This window comes from Giraffa tippelskirchi, chromosome 6 (genome assembly GCF_054371585.1).
Source record: "Giraffa tippelskirchi isolate mGirTip1 chromosome 6, T2T-mGirTip1v1.2.pri, whole genome shotgun sequence".
Classification (NCBI taxonomy): domain Eukaryota; kingdom Metazoa; phylum Chordata; class Mammalia; order Artiodactyla; family Giraffidae; genus Giraffa; species Giraffa tippelskirchi.
The window spans coordinates 82,720,065-82,736,987 of record NC_137280.1 but is presented as its reverse complement, the minus strand read 5'-3'; the positions used below and the strand labels follow the sequence as shown (position 1 = coordinate 82,736,987).

The 16,923-nt window shown below is 45.5% G+C and overlaps 1 protein-coding gene across 6 annotated transcripts in view; it reads right to left on the bottom strand.

The window, feature by feature from the left end:
- The window catches only part of SUGP1 (SURP and G-patch domain containing 1), a 33,576-nt gene that overhangs the window by 782 nt on the left and 15,871 nt on the right, over positions 1-16,923 (bottom strand). For 5 of the 6 annotated variants that reach the window (XM_081496137.1, XM_081496132.1, XM_081496135.1 and 2 more), the window contains 5 exons: positions 10,503-10,855; positions 2,550-2,656; positions 1,526-1,703; positions 1,017-1,123; positions 151-296 (listed from right to left, as the gene is read on the bottom strand). In XM_081496137.1, coding sequence (XP_081352263.1) covers positions 151-296; positions 1,017-1,123; positions 1,526-1,703; positions 2,550-2,656; positions 10,503-10,855 — 891 coding nt within the window. Of the gene's footprint in view, positions 1-150; positions 297-1,016; positions 1,124-1,525; positions 1,795-2,501; positions 2,657-10,502; positions 10,856-16,923 lie in introns of all 6 variants that reach the window. The other variant, XR_014055602.1, reaches the window with a different exon arrangement.

The following is a 16,923-nucleotide window of genomic DNA, read 5'->3' as shown; positions in this document are numbered from 1 at the left end:
GCAACACCTGTCTGGGACACAACTGGCACTCTGAGAAGATGGGGAGCCCAAGATGGTCCCACCACCAGAGTCCACACCCCTGACCTATGTCTCTGTGTGTGGCTTTTCCTCTGCCCCCCACCCACCCCCAGCACTGGAGGCAACACTCACTTGTTGACCGGGTTCTTGATGCCCTGTCCCTCTGAGCCCAGGCCATCCCCCTCCTTCCAGCCCATCTTCATCAGCATCTGGTAGCCGATGTTCTCTATCGTCAGCTTGAACTCCTTGTACTCTGAGTAGTCAGGCTCACGGCCTTCCTGCAGGGGAGGAGGTGGCCGTCATTCACCAGGGCTGTAGCCACCCCCAATCCCAGCTCTGGCCCAGAATCCCAATCCACCCCATGGCCTCTGCGACCACCTGCCTTCAGACTCTTTGAGAAAACATCAAGCTGTCCCCTGTCAGGGTCCCTGGGGCCAGAAGCAGTGCTGAGTTCCCTGGTGGCCAAGTCAAAGAGGGCACGATGACAGGTCACACAGGCCTTGACCACCATGAGAAAGATCTACGGTTCATCAGTGAAGACAAAGCTCATGTTCCAAGAGCTATTTGTTACACAGAGCGCTAAAAAGAAGCCATGATCAATAAGGTGACCATCTCACTGACGAGATGATGTGCTACAATGCAGTTTTACAAAAACCCTCAAAAGCCGACATGGAGTGTTCTACATCAGCTCTCTCCTCTTGAGCACAAAGGCAGCACGGGAGGAATGTTTTCATTCTGGAGAGCCCAATACGTGGGGTTGTCTGACTGAGAAATGCCTTGCCTATAACCTGCACTTAATTGGCTCCACTGGAAGCAGAATTTCCCTAAACGCTTCCCTAGGAAGCGTTTCTAAAGTAGCAACTGAGCTGCTATTCGCTAATGTCCTACAGATGCCTCTCCTGGAAGAGGGCTCAACGTCCCCTGAGAGCCAGGGGCCCTGAGGGCACCGCAGGTGCCTGCCCCAGGAGGAGGCTGAAGCCTGGGCTCTTCCCAGTTACCTTCAGGGCCTTGAAGGTCTCCATGAACTTCTCCAGCTCGTCCGGTGGCAGGAAGTCTCCGATGAAGTGTTTGCCCCGGCCCATCTTTGTCAGCTGCTCCGCCCATTCTGCCCAGAGATGGGGTAAAGGTGAGAGGAGGAAGGAGCGGGTGGGGGCCCCACAGTCCAAGTATGAGTCTCAGGGGGAGTCTGGGGCCGTGGGGAATGAATGAGGCAGCTGCTGAAACCCTGACGTGAGCCCTGCTCTCGCACACAGCCCTCCTGGGTACTGTGTTCCAGCGCCAGGGAACACTCAGAGGACCGTCCATTTATCACTGAGGAAACAGGCGCAAGGAGGCTGGCTCTCTTGCCCAAGGCCTTACAGGTCGGGCAGGCGGCTTCAGGTCCCAACATGGCGCCTCTACGCACATCCTGGGCAGGTGAGTGGGCTGCCTGACCCCGCAGTGCCCTGAAGGCAGGCCTCAGCCTGGCATTCCACCCCTCCGCCCTGGGACTCGCCCCCTGGCCCACCTCGAGTCTTGTCCATCTCCATGCGCCGCAGCTGGTGCTCCCAGGTGCCCAGCTCGCTGTCCACCTCCTCATCACTGTCGTAGCCGTGCTGATGCTGCTGCAGTGCCTTCTCCCACAGCAGCTGCATGTCCTGCATCGCGCGCTTGTGCTGCATGATCATGTCGTACATCTGCTGCATCTGTGGGCAGCACACACCAGTGAGCAAGGCCCTGTACCATCTGTGTAGGAGGCGAAGCCCCTCCTCTCCCCTGCGCACTCCCTCCCCGTCCCTGGGGCAGGCACACCAGCACGGCTCAGAGCAAGTGTTCAGGAAGGCTCTCAATCTGGTGCCAGGACATGCCCTGGGTTTCCTGAATCTGTTTTGAGCAGGGAGGACCTCTCTCTAGTTCTTCCCCGAGGTTGGCCTAGAATCTGCAATATCCTGGGCACCATCACTATGGCCCAAACGAGGGTGATGTGGGCGTCTTGAGCCCTGGGAGGATCGAGGGTGATGTGACGGGACTGCCAGCCTGGAGAAGGGGGCCTGGGCAACTTGTCCCAGCTATTCCAGCTGTCTGCGTCCTGGCCACAGAACACCCTACTAAGCAGCCCTCACTCCAACAGTGCTCAACACCATCTGGGCAGCTGTTACATCATTCAGGGCACCCGGTACCAGACAGGCTTATTCTGTATTGAGTGTTGGAAGGAACCATAAGGAAAACTTAAATGGAGACTATCCAGTCGGGACCAGCCCACGAGTGCAGTGGGGAGTAGCCATGAAGCATTCGTTGCAGAGACTGTTCAGGCAGCATAAGAAGGCCTGGCTCTGGACACACTGGGGGCTGGGGAGGGCCCTTGGGGGATGGCATGCCATTGACAGGGGACCTACCTAACCAAGAGCCTCTCCCCTGACTGTGGGGTCCACCGGGCACCACAAAGAGGCTCAGAAAGAACACATGGTGACCACTGCACCACCGGGCAAAGTGGGAGACAACACTCCACCAGCCCCTGTGGAGCCTGCCTGCCCTGCCCCCCAGGGTCTTACCTCCTGTTGCTCTTTCAGCTGCTTCTTCTGGGCATCTGAAAGCTCCGTGACACCCACTAGACCCACGGGCTTCCCCTTCTCGTAGCCAAGACCCTTGAGGTCCTGAACTAGAAACAAGACACAGGCTGGTCAGCACTGGACATGTGGGCCCAGCTGTGCACTCGTGTCCAAGGCAGAGTCCATGGGCTGACGACACCTGAGGCGCCTGCCATGTGTGGCAGGACCCTGAGGTGGGAACAGTCAGTATGCATGTCACCTGACGACCTCGTGGGCTCTGCTCTGCTCCATCACGTGCATGCAGTTCCATTCCCATGTGACTGCTCCAGGCAGGCTCCATGACCCCCACTGCAGATGCGGACACCAAAACTCAAGAGGTCTGGGGCCCCACTCAAGGTAACAGAGCTAACAGGTGACAAGGTGGGGCATCTGCAAAGCCAGAGATGTGGCAGCTGAGAGTGTGCATGTGTGCATGCACACAGGCTCTGGAAGTAAGCCCTACGGTGAACAGACACCCGGTGTAGACACACAGATTTGGAGCCTGGCGTAAGAACTGTTAGCTCCTTCTTGAGAGGCAGCCAACCATCTTTAAAGCAACTAACATTTAATTTGGCATCACCTTTGGAGCTTGGCTGGAACCCACAACACTAATTCACATGAAGATGCTGTGAAGGCTCCATCTGAGTGGTGGAAACAACCCCTCTGCAGGTGGTGGCTTCCTGGGGAACAACTCAGGCAGAAGAGATGTAGAGGCCTCTCTGGAGGTTGGAAGAGCCATGTCTTCCCAGATCAATGCGGCTGGGGCTTTGCCTGCAAGAACCACTCGCAGGTGCTTTTGGATCCTAAGATTGTACCCTAATCCCTCCTCAGTCTGTGGGGGCTCTGAAGGGTATTAGGGAACACCAAGGAGAGAACAAAGGAGCCAAGGTCTGAGCAGTCTGCTGTTCACCTGGATCAGGCCCAAAGTCCCGTTCCTCCCCCGGCCACTTCAACAGTGAGCAGGCGGGTGGGGGCGGCCCACAATTCTCTGAGAACAGTGTGGGCCACGGGGACTTGAACCTGAACCTTTGGAGCCGATACTTGTCCCCTAGATCGTGAAGCACACTTCTTCAGCAGCTGGGGCTGGACCTCAGGGACATGATCTCTGAGCTGGGACATGCATGCACGAGAGCAGCCCTCCCATCTGAGCACCCTCCTGTATACTGGGCACCACGTTTGGAACTTGGGCAGCAATTTGACCCTAGCACCATCAACCCTGGGCAGAGATGAGTTCTAGAGCCCCAGTGGGTACTAAACTCTTCAGGTAGTAGCTCTTGTCTTTAGCCAAGGGAGCACTGAGCAGGAGACTACTCTCAGAGTGGGCAGGGCCAACAGGCCAGCCCTGTGACCTGGGTGAGATGCCTTCGGTTTCAGCCCATCCTTGGACGGCAAATGTAGGTGTTGGTATCAGGTCACATAGGACTTTTCTATGCTTGTGTGTCCAGCGCCAGTCAAGTCAGGGCTGAGGGAGGGTGAGAGGGCTCTGTCCATGGTACAGGCTGTGTGGTGAAGCAGTCAGACAGAGAGCATGAGATTACTGGTCACCAACACCTCCTACATAATGCCAAGACAACAGACCCCCACCCTTAAGGGTTTGTGCTAGAAAATGAGAAATGAAGCTACACGTTGGCTGTCCCTGAAACTGCTGTCAAGGAGGGAGAAGTTGGAGATAACTGTACAAAATTGACCGTAGCGATTACTGTGCTTATCATTGTACATTTCCTGAGCCTTCTATGACAAGACTAAATCCAAGTACTTTAAAGCTTAGGAAAAAACAGGACCATCCATATGTTGTCTATAAGAGATTTACTTTAGTTATAGACACAAATAGGTAGAGAGTGAAAGGAAGGAAAAAGATGCAAATAGTAACCAAGAGAGAGCTGCTCTGGCCATACTAGTATTAGACAAAATAGACTAAGTCAAAAAAGATTATGAGAGACAAAGAAGGATGCTACATATTAACAAAATATTTGATACAGAAAGAAGATATAACAATTAAATATACATATACACATACCTTGGGGCTTCCCTGGTGGCTCAGATGCTAAACAATTTGTCTGCAATGCAGAAGACCTGGGTTCAATCCCTGGGTTAGGACGATTTCCTGGAGAAGGGTATGGCAACCCACTCCAGTATTCTTGCCTGGAGAATTCCATGGACAGAGGAGTTTTGCGGGCTACAGTCCATGGGGTTGCAAGGAATCAGACACAACTAAGCAACTCACACACACAGACACATACACAGACCTGATAGAGCTCCAAGATAAATGAAGCAAAAACTGACAAAACTGAAGGGAGAAATAAATTCTACAGTAATTGCTGATGATTTCAATATCCTACTTTAAATAATGAACAGAGCATCTAAACAGAAGATCAATAAGGATACAGAGGACTGAACAACACTATAAGCCAACCAGACCTACCAGATTATCTATAGAACATGCAATCCAACAACAGCAGAACACACAGTATTCTGGAACACATACACACATGGAATATTCTCCAGGATAGGTCATATGTTGGGTTACCTAACAAATTTGAATAAAAGTCATCTTTTCTGACCACAATGGAATGAAATGAGAAATCAGTGACAGAAGGGAAACTGGAAAACTCACAAATGTGGAAACTAAATACAATCTTAAAAACCAATGGGTCAAAGAAGAAATCACAAGAGATCAGAAAATGCTTAAGAGACAAATAAACATAAAAGCACAACACACACCAAAATTTATGGAGTGCAGCAAAAGCAGTGTCAAGAGGAAAATTTATAGTTGCAGATGCTCATATTAAAAAAGAAGGTAGACCTCCAACCAGTACCTAGCTGTACATCATAAGGAACCAGAAAGAGAGCAAAGTAATTCCTGAGCTAGCAGAATGAAGGAAATAAAGATCAGAATGGAGTTAAAAGAAATAGGAAACAGAAAATATCAGACAGAAAAATCAATGAAACCAAAAGTTCGTTTCTTGAAAAGACAAAGGAAATGGACAAATCTTTAGATAGACTGCCTAAGGAAAAAAGAGAGAAGACTCAACTACTAAACCAACAGAGATATAGCAGTCAACTTCATCAGTAGGGGATAAATTCCAAGATCCCCCCACAGGATGCCTGAAACTGCAGATAGTACTGAATCCTGTATATGTATACAGACACCCCCCCCACCCTGTATACATACCAACCCATGATAAAGTTTAATTTACAGGTTAGACACAGTAAGATATTAATAATAGCTAATAATAAAATAGAACAGTTGTAACAATATACTATAGTAAAAATTATGTGAATGTGGTTTCTCTCCCAAAATATTTTATCACAAATGCCTTTTCCATCTTAACAAAGCCTGTATTTAGCACACACTGTGGCTGTAACTTTTGCAGTTTGAGATACGATGGCAAAACTAGCATGGGTTTCTTTTTTCTTCTTCACAATTTCATAAATAGATGATTTTTTCTTACTGTAGATCTTGGTAACAGTAGATTATTACGCCAAGAACTTTAAGTAACTCTTTACTTAAAGGAAATACTTTACAGCTTCTTTGGCATGTCTGAATTGCCAGCATCACTACTCTTGTGCTTTGAGGTCATTATTAAGGAAAATAGCAAAGTAAGGGTTATTTGAACATAAGCACTGCAATACCATGACAGCCAATCTGGTAACCGAGTAACTAAGTGACTAACGGGTGAGCACTGAAGAACTGGTGCCTTTGAACTGTGGTGCCGGAGAAGACTCTTGAGGGTCCCCTGGACTGCAAGGAGATCAACAGTCAATCCTAAAGGAAGTCAACCCTGAATATTCACTGGAAGGACTGATGGTGAAGCTGTAGCTCCAATACTTTGGCCACCTGATGCGAAAAGCTGACTCACTGGAAAAGACACTGATGCTGAGAAAGACTGATGGCAAAAAGGAGAAGAGGGCGGCAAAGGATGAGATGATTAGATAGCATCACCAACTCAATGGACATGAATTTGAGTAAACTCCAGGAGATAGGGAGGGACAGGGAAGCCTGGTTGCTGCAGTCCACAGGGTCGCAAAGAGTCGGACGTGACTTAGCGACTGAACAAACAGTAACAATGGGTGGAATAAGTTGGACAAAGGGATGATTCATGTCCCAGGTAGGGTGGACCAGACAGCACAAGATTTCATCACAATTCTCAGAATGGGCTCACAATTTAAAATGTATTAATTTTTTATTTCTTTTATTTCTATTTTTTCTTTTAATATTTTTGGACCACAGTTGATGGTGGGTAACTGAAACCACACAGAAAGCAAAAACATAGATAATGGGGAACTACTGATCCCTGGAGGAGGGCATGGCAACCCACTCCAGTATTCTTGCCTGGAGAATCCCCATGGTGGGCATGGGGTGGCAAAGTCGGACACCACTGAGCGACTAAGCACAGCATTGTATTACTAATGACTTTACAAAAACAAAAGAATGATAAAAGAATACTAAACCACACAAACTATCAAAACTAACTCAAAAAGTAACAGAAAACTTGAACAGACTTATAACAACTAGTGGGAATGAATCAATACCCAACCTTCCCCTCCCCCACTCCCAAAAAAGCCCAGAATCAGATGGTGTCACTGGTAAATTCTACCCAAGATTTAAAAGAAGATTTAACACCAATTCTACTCAAATTCTTCCAAAAAATTAAAAGTAGGTAACATTTTCTACTGCATTCTATGAGGTCAGTGTTACCCTGATATGAAAGGCAGACAAAGACAACATAAGAAAACTACAGACCAATAATCTTTATGAGTCAAGATGCAGAGATCTGCAACAAAATACTAGCAAAACCAAGTCCATCAGCATGTTAAACTAATTATTTACTACAACAGACTGGGATTTATTTCAGAAATGCAAGAGTGGTTCAACACACAAAAACCAATCAACATAGTACTCCACTTTAATAGAATTAGAAAAAGACCCACATGATCATTTCAATTGATGTAGAAAAAGCATTTGACAAAATCAAACACTCTCTCATGATAAAAATGCTCAGTAAACTAGGAACACAAGGGAACTTCTTCAACATGACAAGGGCCAGCTATTAAAAAAAACACAATGATAACACTCAATGGTGAAAGACCAAAAGCTTTCGCCCTAAGAATTAGGAACAGGCAGGAATGTCTGCTTTCACCACTTCTGTTCAACACAGTACTGCGAATCCTAGCTAGAGCAATTAGGCACGAAAAAGCAGTACGAGGCATCCAAGTTGGAAAGGAAGACATTAAACTATCTTTATTTGCAGATGACACGATCTATATGTATCTAGAAAACCCTAAAGACTGTTATGCTAATACATGAATTCAGCAAACTTAAAAGATACATAAAAAGGGTTCCCTGACGGCTTGGTAGTAAAGAATCTGCCTGCCAGTGCAGGAGATACAGGTTCAGTCTCTGGTCTGGGAAGATTTCACAGGCCGCGGAGAAACTAAGCCTGTGAGCTACAACTACTGAGCCTGTGCTCTAGAGCCCTCGAGCTGCGGCTACTGAAACCTGTGCGCCGACAGCCCACACTCTGCAACAAGAGAAGCCACCAAAACGAGAAGCTGGAGCACTGCAACTAGAGTAGCACTCCCACTTGCTGCAACTAGAGAAAAGCCTGCACAGCAAACAAAGACCCAGCACAGCCAAAAATAAATAAATAAATGTAAATGGGAAAGCTATCCTGTGTTCTCAGATTCAGTTCAGTTCAGTCGCTCAGTTGTGTCCAACTCTTTGCAACCCCAGGGATTGCAGCACGGATTGCAGCACGCCAGGATTTCCTGATTGGAGAAGGCAATGGCACCCCACTACAGTACTCTTGCCTGGAAAATCCCATGGACGGAGGAGCCTGGCAGGCTGCAGTCCATGGGGTCACTAAGAGTCAGACATGACTGAGTGACTTCACTTTTACTTTTCACTTTCATGCATTGGAGAGGGAACTGGTAAACCACTCCAGTGTTCTTGCCTGGGGAATCCCAGGGATGGGGGAGCCTGGTGGGCTGCCATCTATGGGGTCGCACACAGTCGGACACGACTGAAGCAACTTAGCAGCAGCAGCAGGCTTCCCTGTCCATCACCAACTCCCAGAGCTTGCTCAGACTCACGTCCATCGAGTTGGTGATGCCATCCAACCAGATTCTCAGACTGGAATCTCAGTTCTCAGACTGGAAGACTCAAACGTTAGCACGTCAATACTACCCAAAGCAACCTACAGATTTAATACAGTCCCTATCAAAATTCCAACAATGCTTTTTGCAGAAATGGAATAGCCCATCTGAAAATACATACAAAAAGTCAAAGGACCTAGAATAGCCAAAGCCTAAAAAAGAACAAGGTTGAAAAGCAGATACTCCCGATTTAAAATTTTACCACAGAGCTACAATAATCAAAACAGCATGCTACTGGCATAAGGAGACCCACACAAGCCAGTGTAATAGAACAGAGAGCCCCCCAAATAAACTCTTACATCTGTGGGGCTTTTGACAAGGCGTGAAGAGACCATTCAATGGACAAAGAATCACAATCTCTTTGACAAATGGAGCTGGGAAAACTGGATCTCCACGTGCAAAGAAACGAAGCTGGACCCTTACCTTATATCATGTATAAAAATTAACTCAATTTTATGAGCTAAAACTATAAAACTCTTCCTGACCCAGAAACTGAACCGGGGTCTCCTGCATCGCAGGAGGATTCTTTATCAGCTGAGCTACCGGATGGTATAAAAACCCTTAGAAGAAAACAGAGGCATATCTTCAAGACTCTCAGATGTGGGCAACAAAGAAAAAATAAATTGACCAAAATCATGGGCAACAAAAGAAAAAATAAATTGAACATTAAAACTTTTGTGTATCAAAGGACATTAAGAGGACATTAATAATAAAAAATTATTTTTAAATACAGCCCATAAAACTAGAAAAAAATATTTGCAAATCATCTGTCTCATTAGGGGTTAATATCTAAAACATAAAAAGAACTCCTACAACTCAACAACAAAAGGGCAAATAACTCAACTAAAAAATGGGCCAGACTTCCCATGGTCCAATGGTTAAGAATCGGCCTGCTGATGCAGGGAACATGGGTTCGATCCCTGTTCTGGGAAGATCCCACGTGCCTTGGAGCAGCTAAGCCCGTGTGCCACAGCTACTGAAGCCCACGTGCTGTAACTATTGTAGCCCACGTACCCTAGAGCCTGTGCTCTGCAACCAGAGAAGCCGCCACAATGAGAAGCCTGCATGCCACAATTAAGAGTTGCCCCCTGCTTGCTACCAACTAGAGAAAGTCCCTGCACAGCAACGAAGACCCAGAGCGGTCAAAAATAAATAAATAATTTTTAAAATATGGGCAAAGGACTAAAATAGACATTTCTCCAACTAAACTATACAAATAACCAATAATACATGAAAAGATGCTCAACACCATTAGTCATTAGGGAAACTGGGGAAATGCAAATCAAAATTACATTGTGATTTGACTTTACTCTTACTAGGTTAGCTATAATAATAAGGTGAGAATGTGAAGAAATTCAAACCCTGTGCATGGCTGATGGGAATGTAAAATGGTGCAGCTGCTGTAGAAAACAGGTTGGCAATTCCTCAGGAAGTTACAGAATTACAGTAAGACCCAGTGATTCCACTCCTAGGTATATGCAGTAAGTAATCAAAATTAGGGATCCAGATAGTCCGTGTAGTGACGTCAGTGTTCACAGCAGCAGTACTGACAATCGCCAAAACCTGAAAACAACTCAGGCTTCTAAACAACTGATAAATGGATTAACAAAATTCTGTCTATCCCTACATTGGAATACTACTCAGCCATGGAAACAAATGAAATTGTGACATGTGCTACAACACAGATGAACCCTGAAAACACTATGCTCAGTGAAAGATGCCAGACCCTCCCCAGCAGGCTGAGACAGAGGGCTGGCCCACCTGACAGAGGTGAGGGAGAAGCATCCACGTCCCTCTGCACCAGCTCGGCGGGTGGGAGCTCCACCTTGTCCTCTTCAGGCCCCCACCGGCTCTTTCGCTTCCTCTTCACGTTCGCTGTGGTGGCCGGCTTCGCTGGGGCAGCGGCAGATGGGTTGGCAGTGGGCAGAGGGGCAGATGAGGTAGGGCAGGCAGTGGCAGTGGGTGTGGACCCCAACGGGGTCTCAGGAGATCTGCGCTTCAGTCCGAGGTCAGGTGCCATGGGGTTGCCCGTGGGACCAGCCTTGGCTTTCCGGAACTCCTCCAGCTTCTGGCGGTAGTACTTGTACCCTTGGCTGTTGGGTTCATATAGAAAGCTGCAAAAGAGAGTAGGGGGCAGACTGTAATTGGGCCCCAGACCCTACCTGATTTACAGTAGAAGCTCAGGCTTTGCTTTGCATAGGTACACCCAGGTCGGCCAGGGTCATTTCAGGGTCGTGTCAAGATAGAGGTCTCTAACATGACCTCCTGCCTGCCAGGTCTCGGTGACTGCTGGCCCTGGTGACTCAAATCTGAGGAACAGTGTGACAAGCCCACAGTCTTTCAGGATGCTGTTCCTGTGAGCTGAGGGTCCTGCCAAGCCCCTACCCTATCTTTATGGGATGCCTGTCACACTATCATTGATCCCCCGCTTTGAAGGGAAAGGTACACGCTCTCTTAGACCTTCCCCAGCCATCCTAGATGAATGCACCAGTGCCTACAAACCAAGAAATCCTGAGTAGCGAGAGACCCCTGGTGCTAGAAAGGACAGGTTCTGACCCAAACCTGACAGCTGGGCACATCTGTGCTCCTTTCTGATGCATCCTTAAGAGGCATCAACAGTGCACGAGACAAAGCAAAGACACTGAACACTGGAACAGACAGGGAGCTCACTAACAGCCTTGCCAGAAGCTGTGGGTCCCCAAGTACAGAGCAGAGGATGCTGGGTTCAGAGCAGGCAGACCCTGTGGGTCCTTCTGCACCTGCCTGGCATCTCTCAGGCTCTGTATGCACTGAGCCAACAGTTCCACCACTAGAGTCCACATTGGAGGGAAGAGTCACAGCCCAGTTCTATATAGCAAAACCTGCCCAGAGCAGAGACTACATAGCCCTTGACAAGAAGTGGCTAGACCTGCACTCATAAACCTGGAATGACAGTCACAAAACAATGCTGTACTACAAAAGTAACATGTAGGCTCAAGGACACTGTAAATTCCTTTTGTATAAAAGTAAGCAGGAAAAAAAATCCACCGACTATTTCTACATGAGAGCCACAAGAGGGATGGAAGGACTCCCAGTTCTGCTAATGTTGGTACTTAGGGTGGGATGGAGGGATGGGGGAGCCTGTGGCATCTTCTTTGTATTTCTGGGTCACAGTACAAGCATGTATACCCTTCAGAAAACCCAATGAGGAACATTTGTAAAAATTAAAAGGAACAAAGATCATAAAATCATTAAGCTTCTAGCCAAGCTAAGAAAAAAAGAGGACACAAATTACTAACAACAGAAGTGAAAGGGCAGCCATCGCTACAGATCCCATGGACATTAAAAATACTATGGATTACTATGAACAACTCTATGCACACAAACTTGATAACCCAGATGAAAAAGGACAATTCTTTGAGGGATACAGCCTGCCAACACTCACACAAGAAGAAACAGACAATCTGAACAGGCCTATTTTTATTAAAGAAAGTGAACCAATTATTAATAACCTTCCAAAAATTCCCTGGTGAATTCTACCAAATATTTAAAGAAGAAATTATACCAATTCTGTACAATCCTTTTCAGCGGAGAGAAGCAGACGGAATACTTTTTAAGTTATTCAGTTACCCTAACAGCAAAATCAGACAAAAACATTATAAGAAAACTATAGACCAACATCTCTCATGAACACAGATGGAAAAATCCTCAATAAAATGTTAGCAAACCTAACCCATTAATGTAAAAAAAGAATTAGACACCACAACCAAGTTGGACTCATTCTAGGCATGTAAGACTGGTTCAGCATTGAAAATCAAGTAATGTAATCCATCATGTCAATAGGCTAAAAGAGAAAAATCCCACGATCACATCAACTGCTGCAGAAAAAGCTTAAGAGTTAACAAAATATGATACCCATTCATGAGAAAAACTCAGTAAACTAGGAATATAGGCAAACTTGCTCCACTTGATAAGAGTATCTACCAAAAAAATTATAACATCATAATGATGAGAAACCTCACGCTTTTTCACTAAGAGAAACAAGCCAAGAATATCCCACCTCGCCAATGCTTTTCATTATCATACTGGAAGTTCTAGCTACGAAATAAGATGAGAAAAGGGAACAGAAAGTATACTGAGAAGGAAGAAATATGACATGATTGTCTGTGCAGAAAAAATAGACCAAAAAACCCCTGAAACTTCATAAGCTATTACAGCAAGGCTGCAGGATACAAGGTTAATCTACAGAAGTCAATCACTTTCCTATACACCAGTAATGAATACATGGAATTTGAAATTAAAAACATCATACCATTTACATTAGCATTTCCCCAAATGAAATACACAGGTATAAGTCTAACAGGATATGTACCAGATCTATATAAGGAAAACTAAAAAACTCTGATGAATGAAGTCAAAGAAGAACTAAATAAATGAAGAGATGACCCATGTTCACAGATAGAAAGTTACTCAATGTTGTCAAGGTGTCCGTTATTCCCAACTCAATTTCCAGATTCAGTGCAATTCCAGCTCAAATCAGTTATTCTGTACACACTGACAAACTGATTTTAAAGTTTATATAAAGAGACAAAAGACCCACAATAGCCAACACAATACTGAAAAAGAAGAACCAAGTCTGAGGACTGACACTACCTGACTTCAGGGCTTACCGTAAAGCTACAGTAATCAAGGCAGTGGGGTATTGGTGAGAAAATGGACAAACAGGTCAACAGAACAGAACAAAGAGCTCAGAAACAGACCCACATACATATAGTCAACTGTTCTGTGACAAAGGAGCAAAAGCAATGCAATGGAGCAAAGACAGTCTTTTCAAGAAATAGTGCTGAAACCAGACAGCCACATGCAAAAAAACCCCAAAACACTGGACACAGACCTTATAAGCTTCACACTCACAAAAATTAACTAAAAAAGTTTATCACTGATCTAAATGTAAAATCTGAATCTGTAAATAAAACGCAGAAAGATGCCTACATAACCTTGGGTGTGGCAAGGACTTTTTAGATACAACATAGAAGGCATGATCCATGAAAGCAAATGATAAACTGGACTTCATTAAAATTAAAAACTTCTGCTCTCCAAAAGACACTGTCAAGAGTATGAGAAGACAGGCCACAGACTGGGAGAAATATTTGTGAAAGACACATCTGATAAAGACTGTTACCCAAAATATACCAAGAACTCCTTAACAAGCAAAAAAAAGAAAACAAATATGTCAATAAAAAACGGGTCAATGACCTTAACACACACCTCACCAAAGATTTACTGATGGCAAATAAACTTTATGAGTTCAGTTCAGTTGCTCAGTCATGTCTGACTCTTTGCGACCCCATGAACCGCAGCATGCCAGGCCTCCCTGTCCATCACCAACTCCCTGAGTCTACCCAAACCTATGCCCATCGAGTCGGTGATGCCATCCACCCATCTCATCCTCCATCGTCCCCTTCTCCTCCTGCTCTCAATCTTTCCCAGCATCAGGGTCTTTTTCAATCAGTCAGCTCTTTGCATCAGGTGGCCAAAGTATTGGAGTTTCAGCTTCAACATCAGTCCTTCCAATGAACACCCAGGACTGATCGCCTTTAGGATGGACTGGTCGGATCTCCTTGCAGTCCAAGGGTCTCTCGAGAGTCTTCTCCAACACCACACTTCAAAAGCATCAACTCTTCGGCTCTCAGCTTTCATTATAGTCCAACTCTCACATCCATACATGACCACTGGAAAAACCATAGCCTTGTCTAGACGGACCTTTGTTGGCAAAGTAATGTCTCTGCTTTTTAATATGCTATCTAGGTTGGCCATAACCTTCCTTCCAAGGAGTAAGCGTCTTTTAATTTCATGGCTGCAATCGCCATCTACAGTGATTCTGGAGCGCAGAAAAATAAAGTCAGCCACCGCTTCCACTGTTTCTCCATCTATCTGCCATGAAGTGATGGGACTGGATGCCATGATCTTAGTTTTCTGAACGTTGAGCTTTAAGCCAACTTTTTCACTCTCCTCTTTCACTTTCATCAAGAGGCTCTTTAGTTCTTCTTCACTTTCTGCCATAAGAGTGGTGTCATCTGCATATCTGAAGTTATTTATATTTCTCCTGGCAATCTTGATTCCAGTTTGTGCTTCCTCCAGCCCAGCGTTTCTCACGATGTACTCTGCATATAAGTTAAATAAGCAGGGTGACAATATACAGCCTTGACGTACTCCTTTTCCTATTTGGAACCAGTCTGTTGTTCCATGTCCAGTTCTAATTGTTGCTTCCTGACCTGCATACAGGTTTCTCAAGAGGCAGGTCAGGTGGTCTCGTATGCCCATCTATTCCAGAATTTTCCACAGTTTATTGTGATCCACACAAAGGCTTTGGCATAGTCAATAAAGCAGCAATAGATGTTTTTCTGGAACTTTCTCGATGATCCAGCGGATGTTGGCAATTTGATCTCTGGTTCCTCTGCCTTTTCTAACACCAGCTTGAACATCTGGAAGTTCACAGTTCATGTATTGCTGAAGCCTGGCTTGGAGAATTTTAAGCATTTCTTTACTAGCGTGTGAGATGAGTGCAATTGTGCAGTAGTTTGAGCATTCTTTGGCATTGCCTTTCTTTGGGAATGGAATGAAAACTGACTTTTTCCAGTCCTGTGGCCACTGCTGAGTTTTCCAAATTTGCTGGCATACTGAGTGTAGCACTTTCACAGCGTCATCTTTCAGGATTTGAAATAACTCAACTGGAATTCCATCACCTCCACTAGCTTTGTTCGTAGTGATGCTTCCTAAGGCCCACTTCACTTCACATTCCAGGATGTCTGGCTCTAGGTGAGTGACCACACCATCATGATTATCTGGGTCATGAAGTTCTTCTTTGTATAGTTCTTCTGTGTATTCTTGCCACCTCTTCTTAATATCTTCTGCTTCTGTTAGGTCCCTACCATTTCTGCCCTTTATTGAGCCCATCTTTGCATGAAATGTTCCCTTGGTATCTCTAATTATCTTGAAGAGATCTCTAGTCTTTCCCATTCTATTGTTTTCCTCTATTTCTTTGCACTGATCGCTGAGGAAGGCTTTCTTCTCTCTCCTTGCTATTCTTTAGAATTCTGCATTCAAATGGGTGTATCTTTCCTGTTCTCCTTTGCTTTTCACTTCCCGTTTTTTCACAGCTATTTGTAAGGCCTCCTTAGACAGCCATTTTGCTCTTTTACCTTTCTTTTTCTTGGGAATGGTCTTGATTCCTGTCTCCTGTACAATGTCACGAACCTCCATCCATAGTTCATCAGGCATTCTGTCTGTCAGATCTAGTCCTGTAAATCTTCTTCTCACTTCTATTGTATATAAGGGATTTGATTTAGGTCATACCTGAATGATCTAGTGGTTTTCTCCACTTTCTTCAATTTCAGTCTGAATCTGGCAATAAGGAGTTCATGATCCAAGCCACAGTCAGCTCCCAGTCTTGTTTTTGCTGACTGTATAGAGCTTCTCCATCTTTGGCTGCAAAGAATATAATCAATCTGATTTCGGTGTCGACCATCTGGTGATGTCCATGTGTAGAGTCTTCTCTTGTGTTGTTAGAAGTGGGTGTTTGCTATGACCAGTGTGTTGTCTTGGCAGAACTCTATTAGCCTTTGCCCTGCTTCATGCAGTGGAGAAGAAAATGGCAACCCACTCCAGTATTCTTGCCTGGAGAATCCCAGGGATGGCGGAGCCTGGTGGGCTGCTGTCTATGGGGTCGCACAGAGTCGGACACGACTGAAGTGACTTAGCAGCAGCTGCTTCATTCTGTACTCCAAGGCCAAATTTGCCTGTTACTCCAGATGTTTCTTGACTTCCTACTTTTGCATTCCAGTCCCCTATAATGAAAAGGACATCTTTTTTGGGTGTTAGTTCTAGAAGGTCTTGTAGGTCTTCATAGAACTGTTCAACTTCAGCTTCTTTGGCATTACTGGTAGGGGCATAGACTTGAATTACCATGATATTGAATGATTTGCCTTGGAAACGAACAGAGATCATTCTGTCGTTTTTGAGATTGCATGTCATCAGAGAAATGCAAATCAAAACAATGAATATCACAACATATCTGTAAGAATGGCCAAAATCCAAAACACGACAACATCAAATGTTGATATGGATATGGAGCAACTGAAACTCATTCATTGCTGGGGGGTGGGGCAACGCAAAAGGCACAAGCTACTTTGGAAGACAGTTT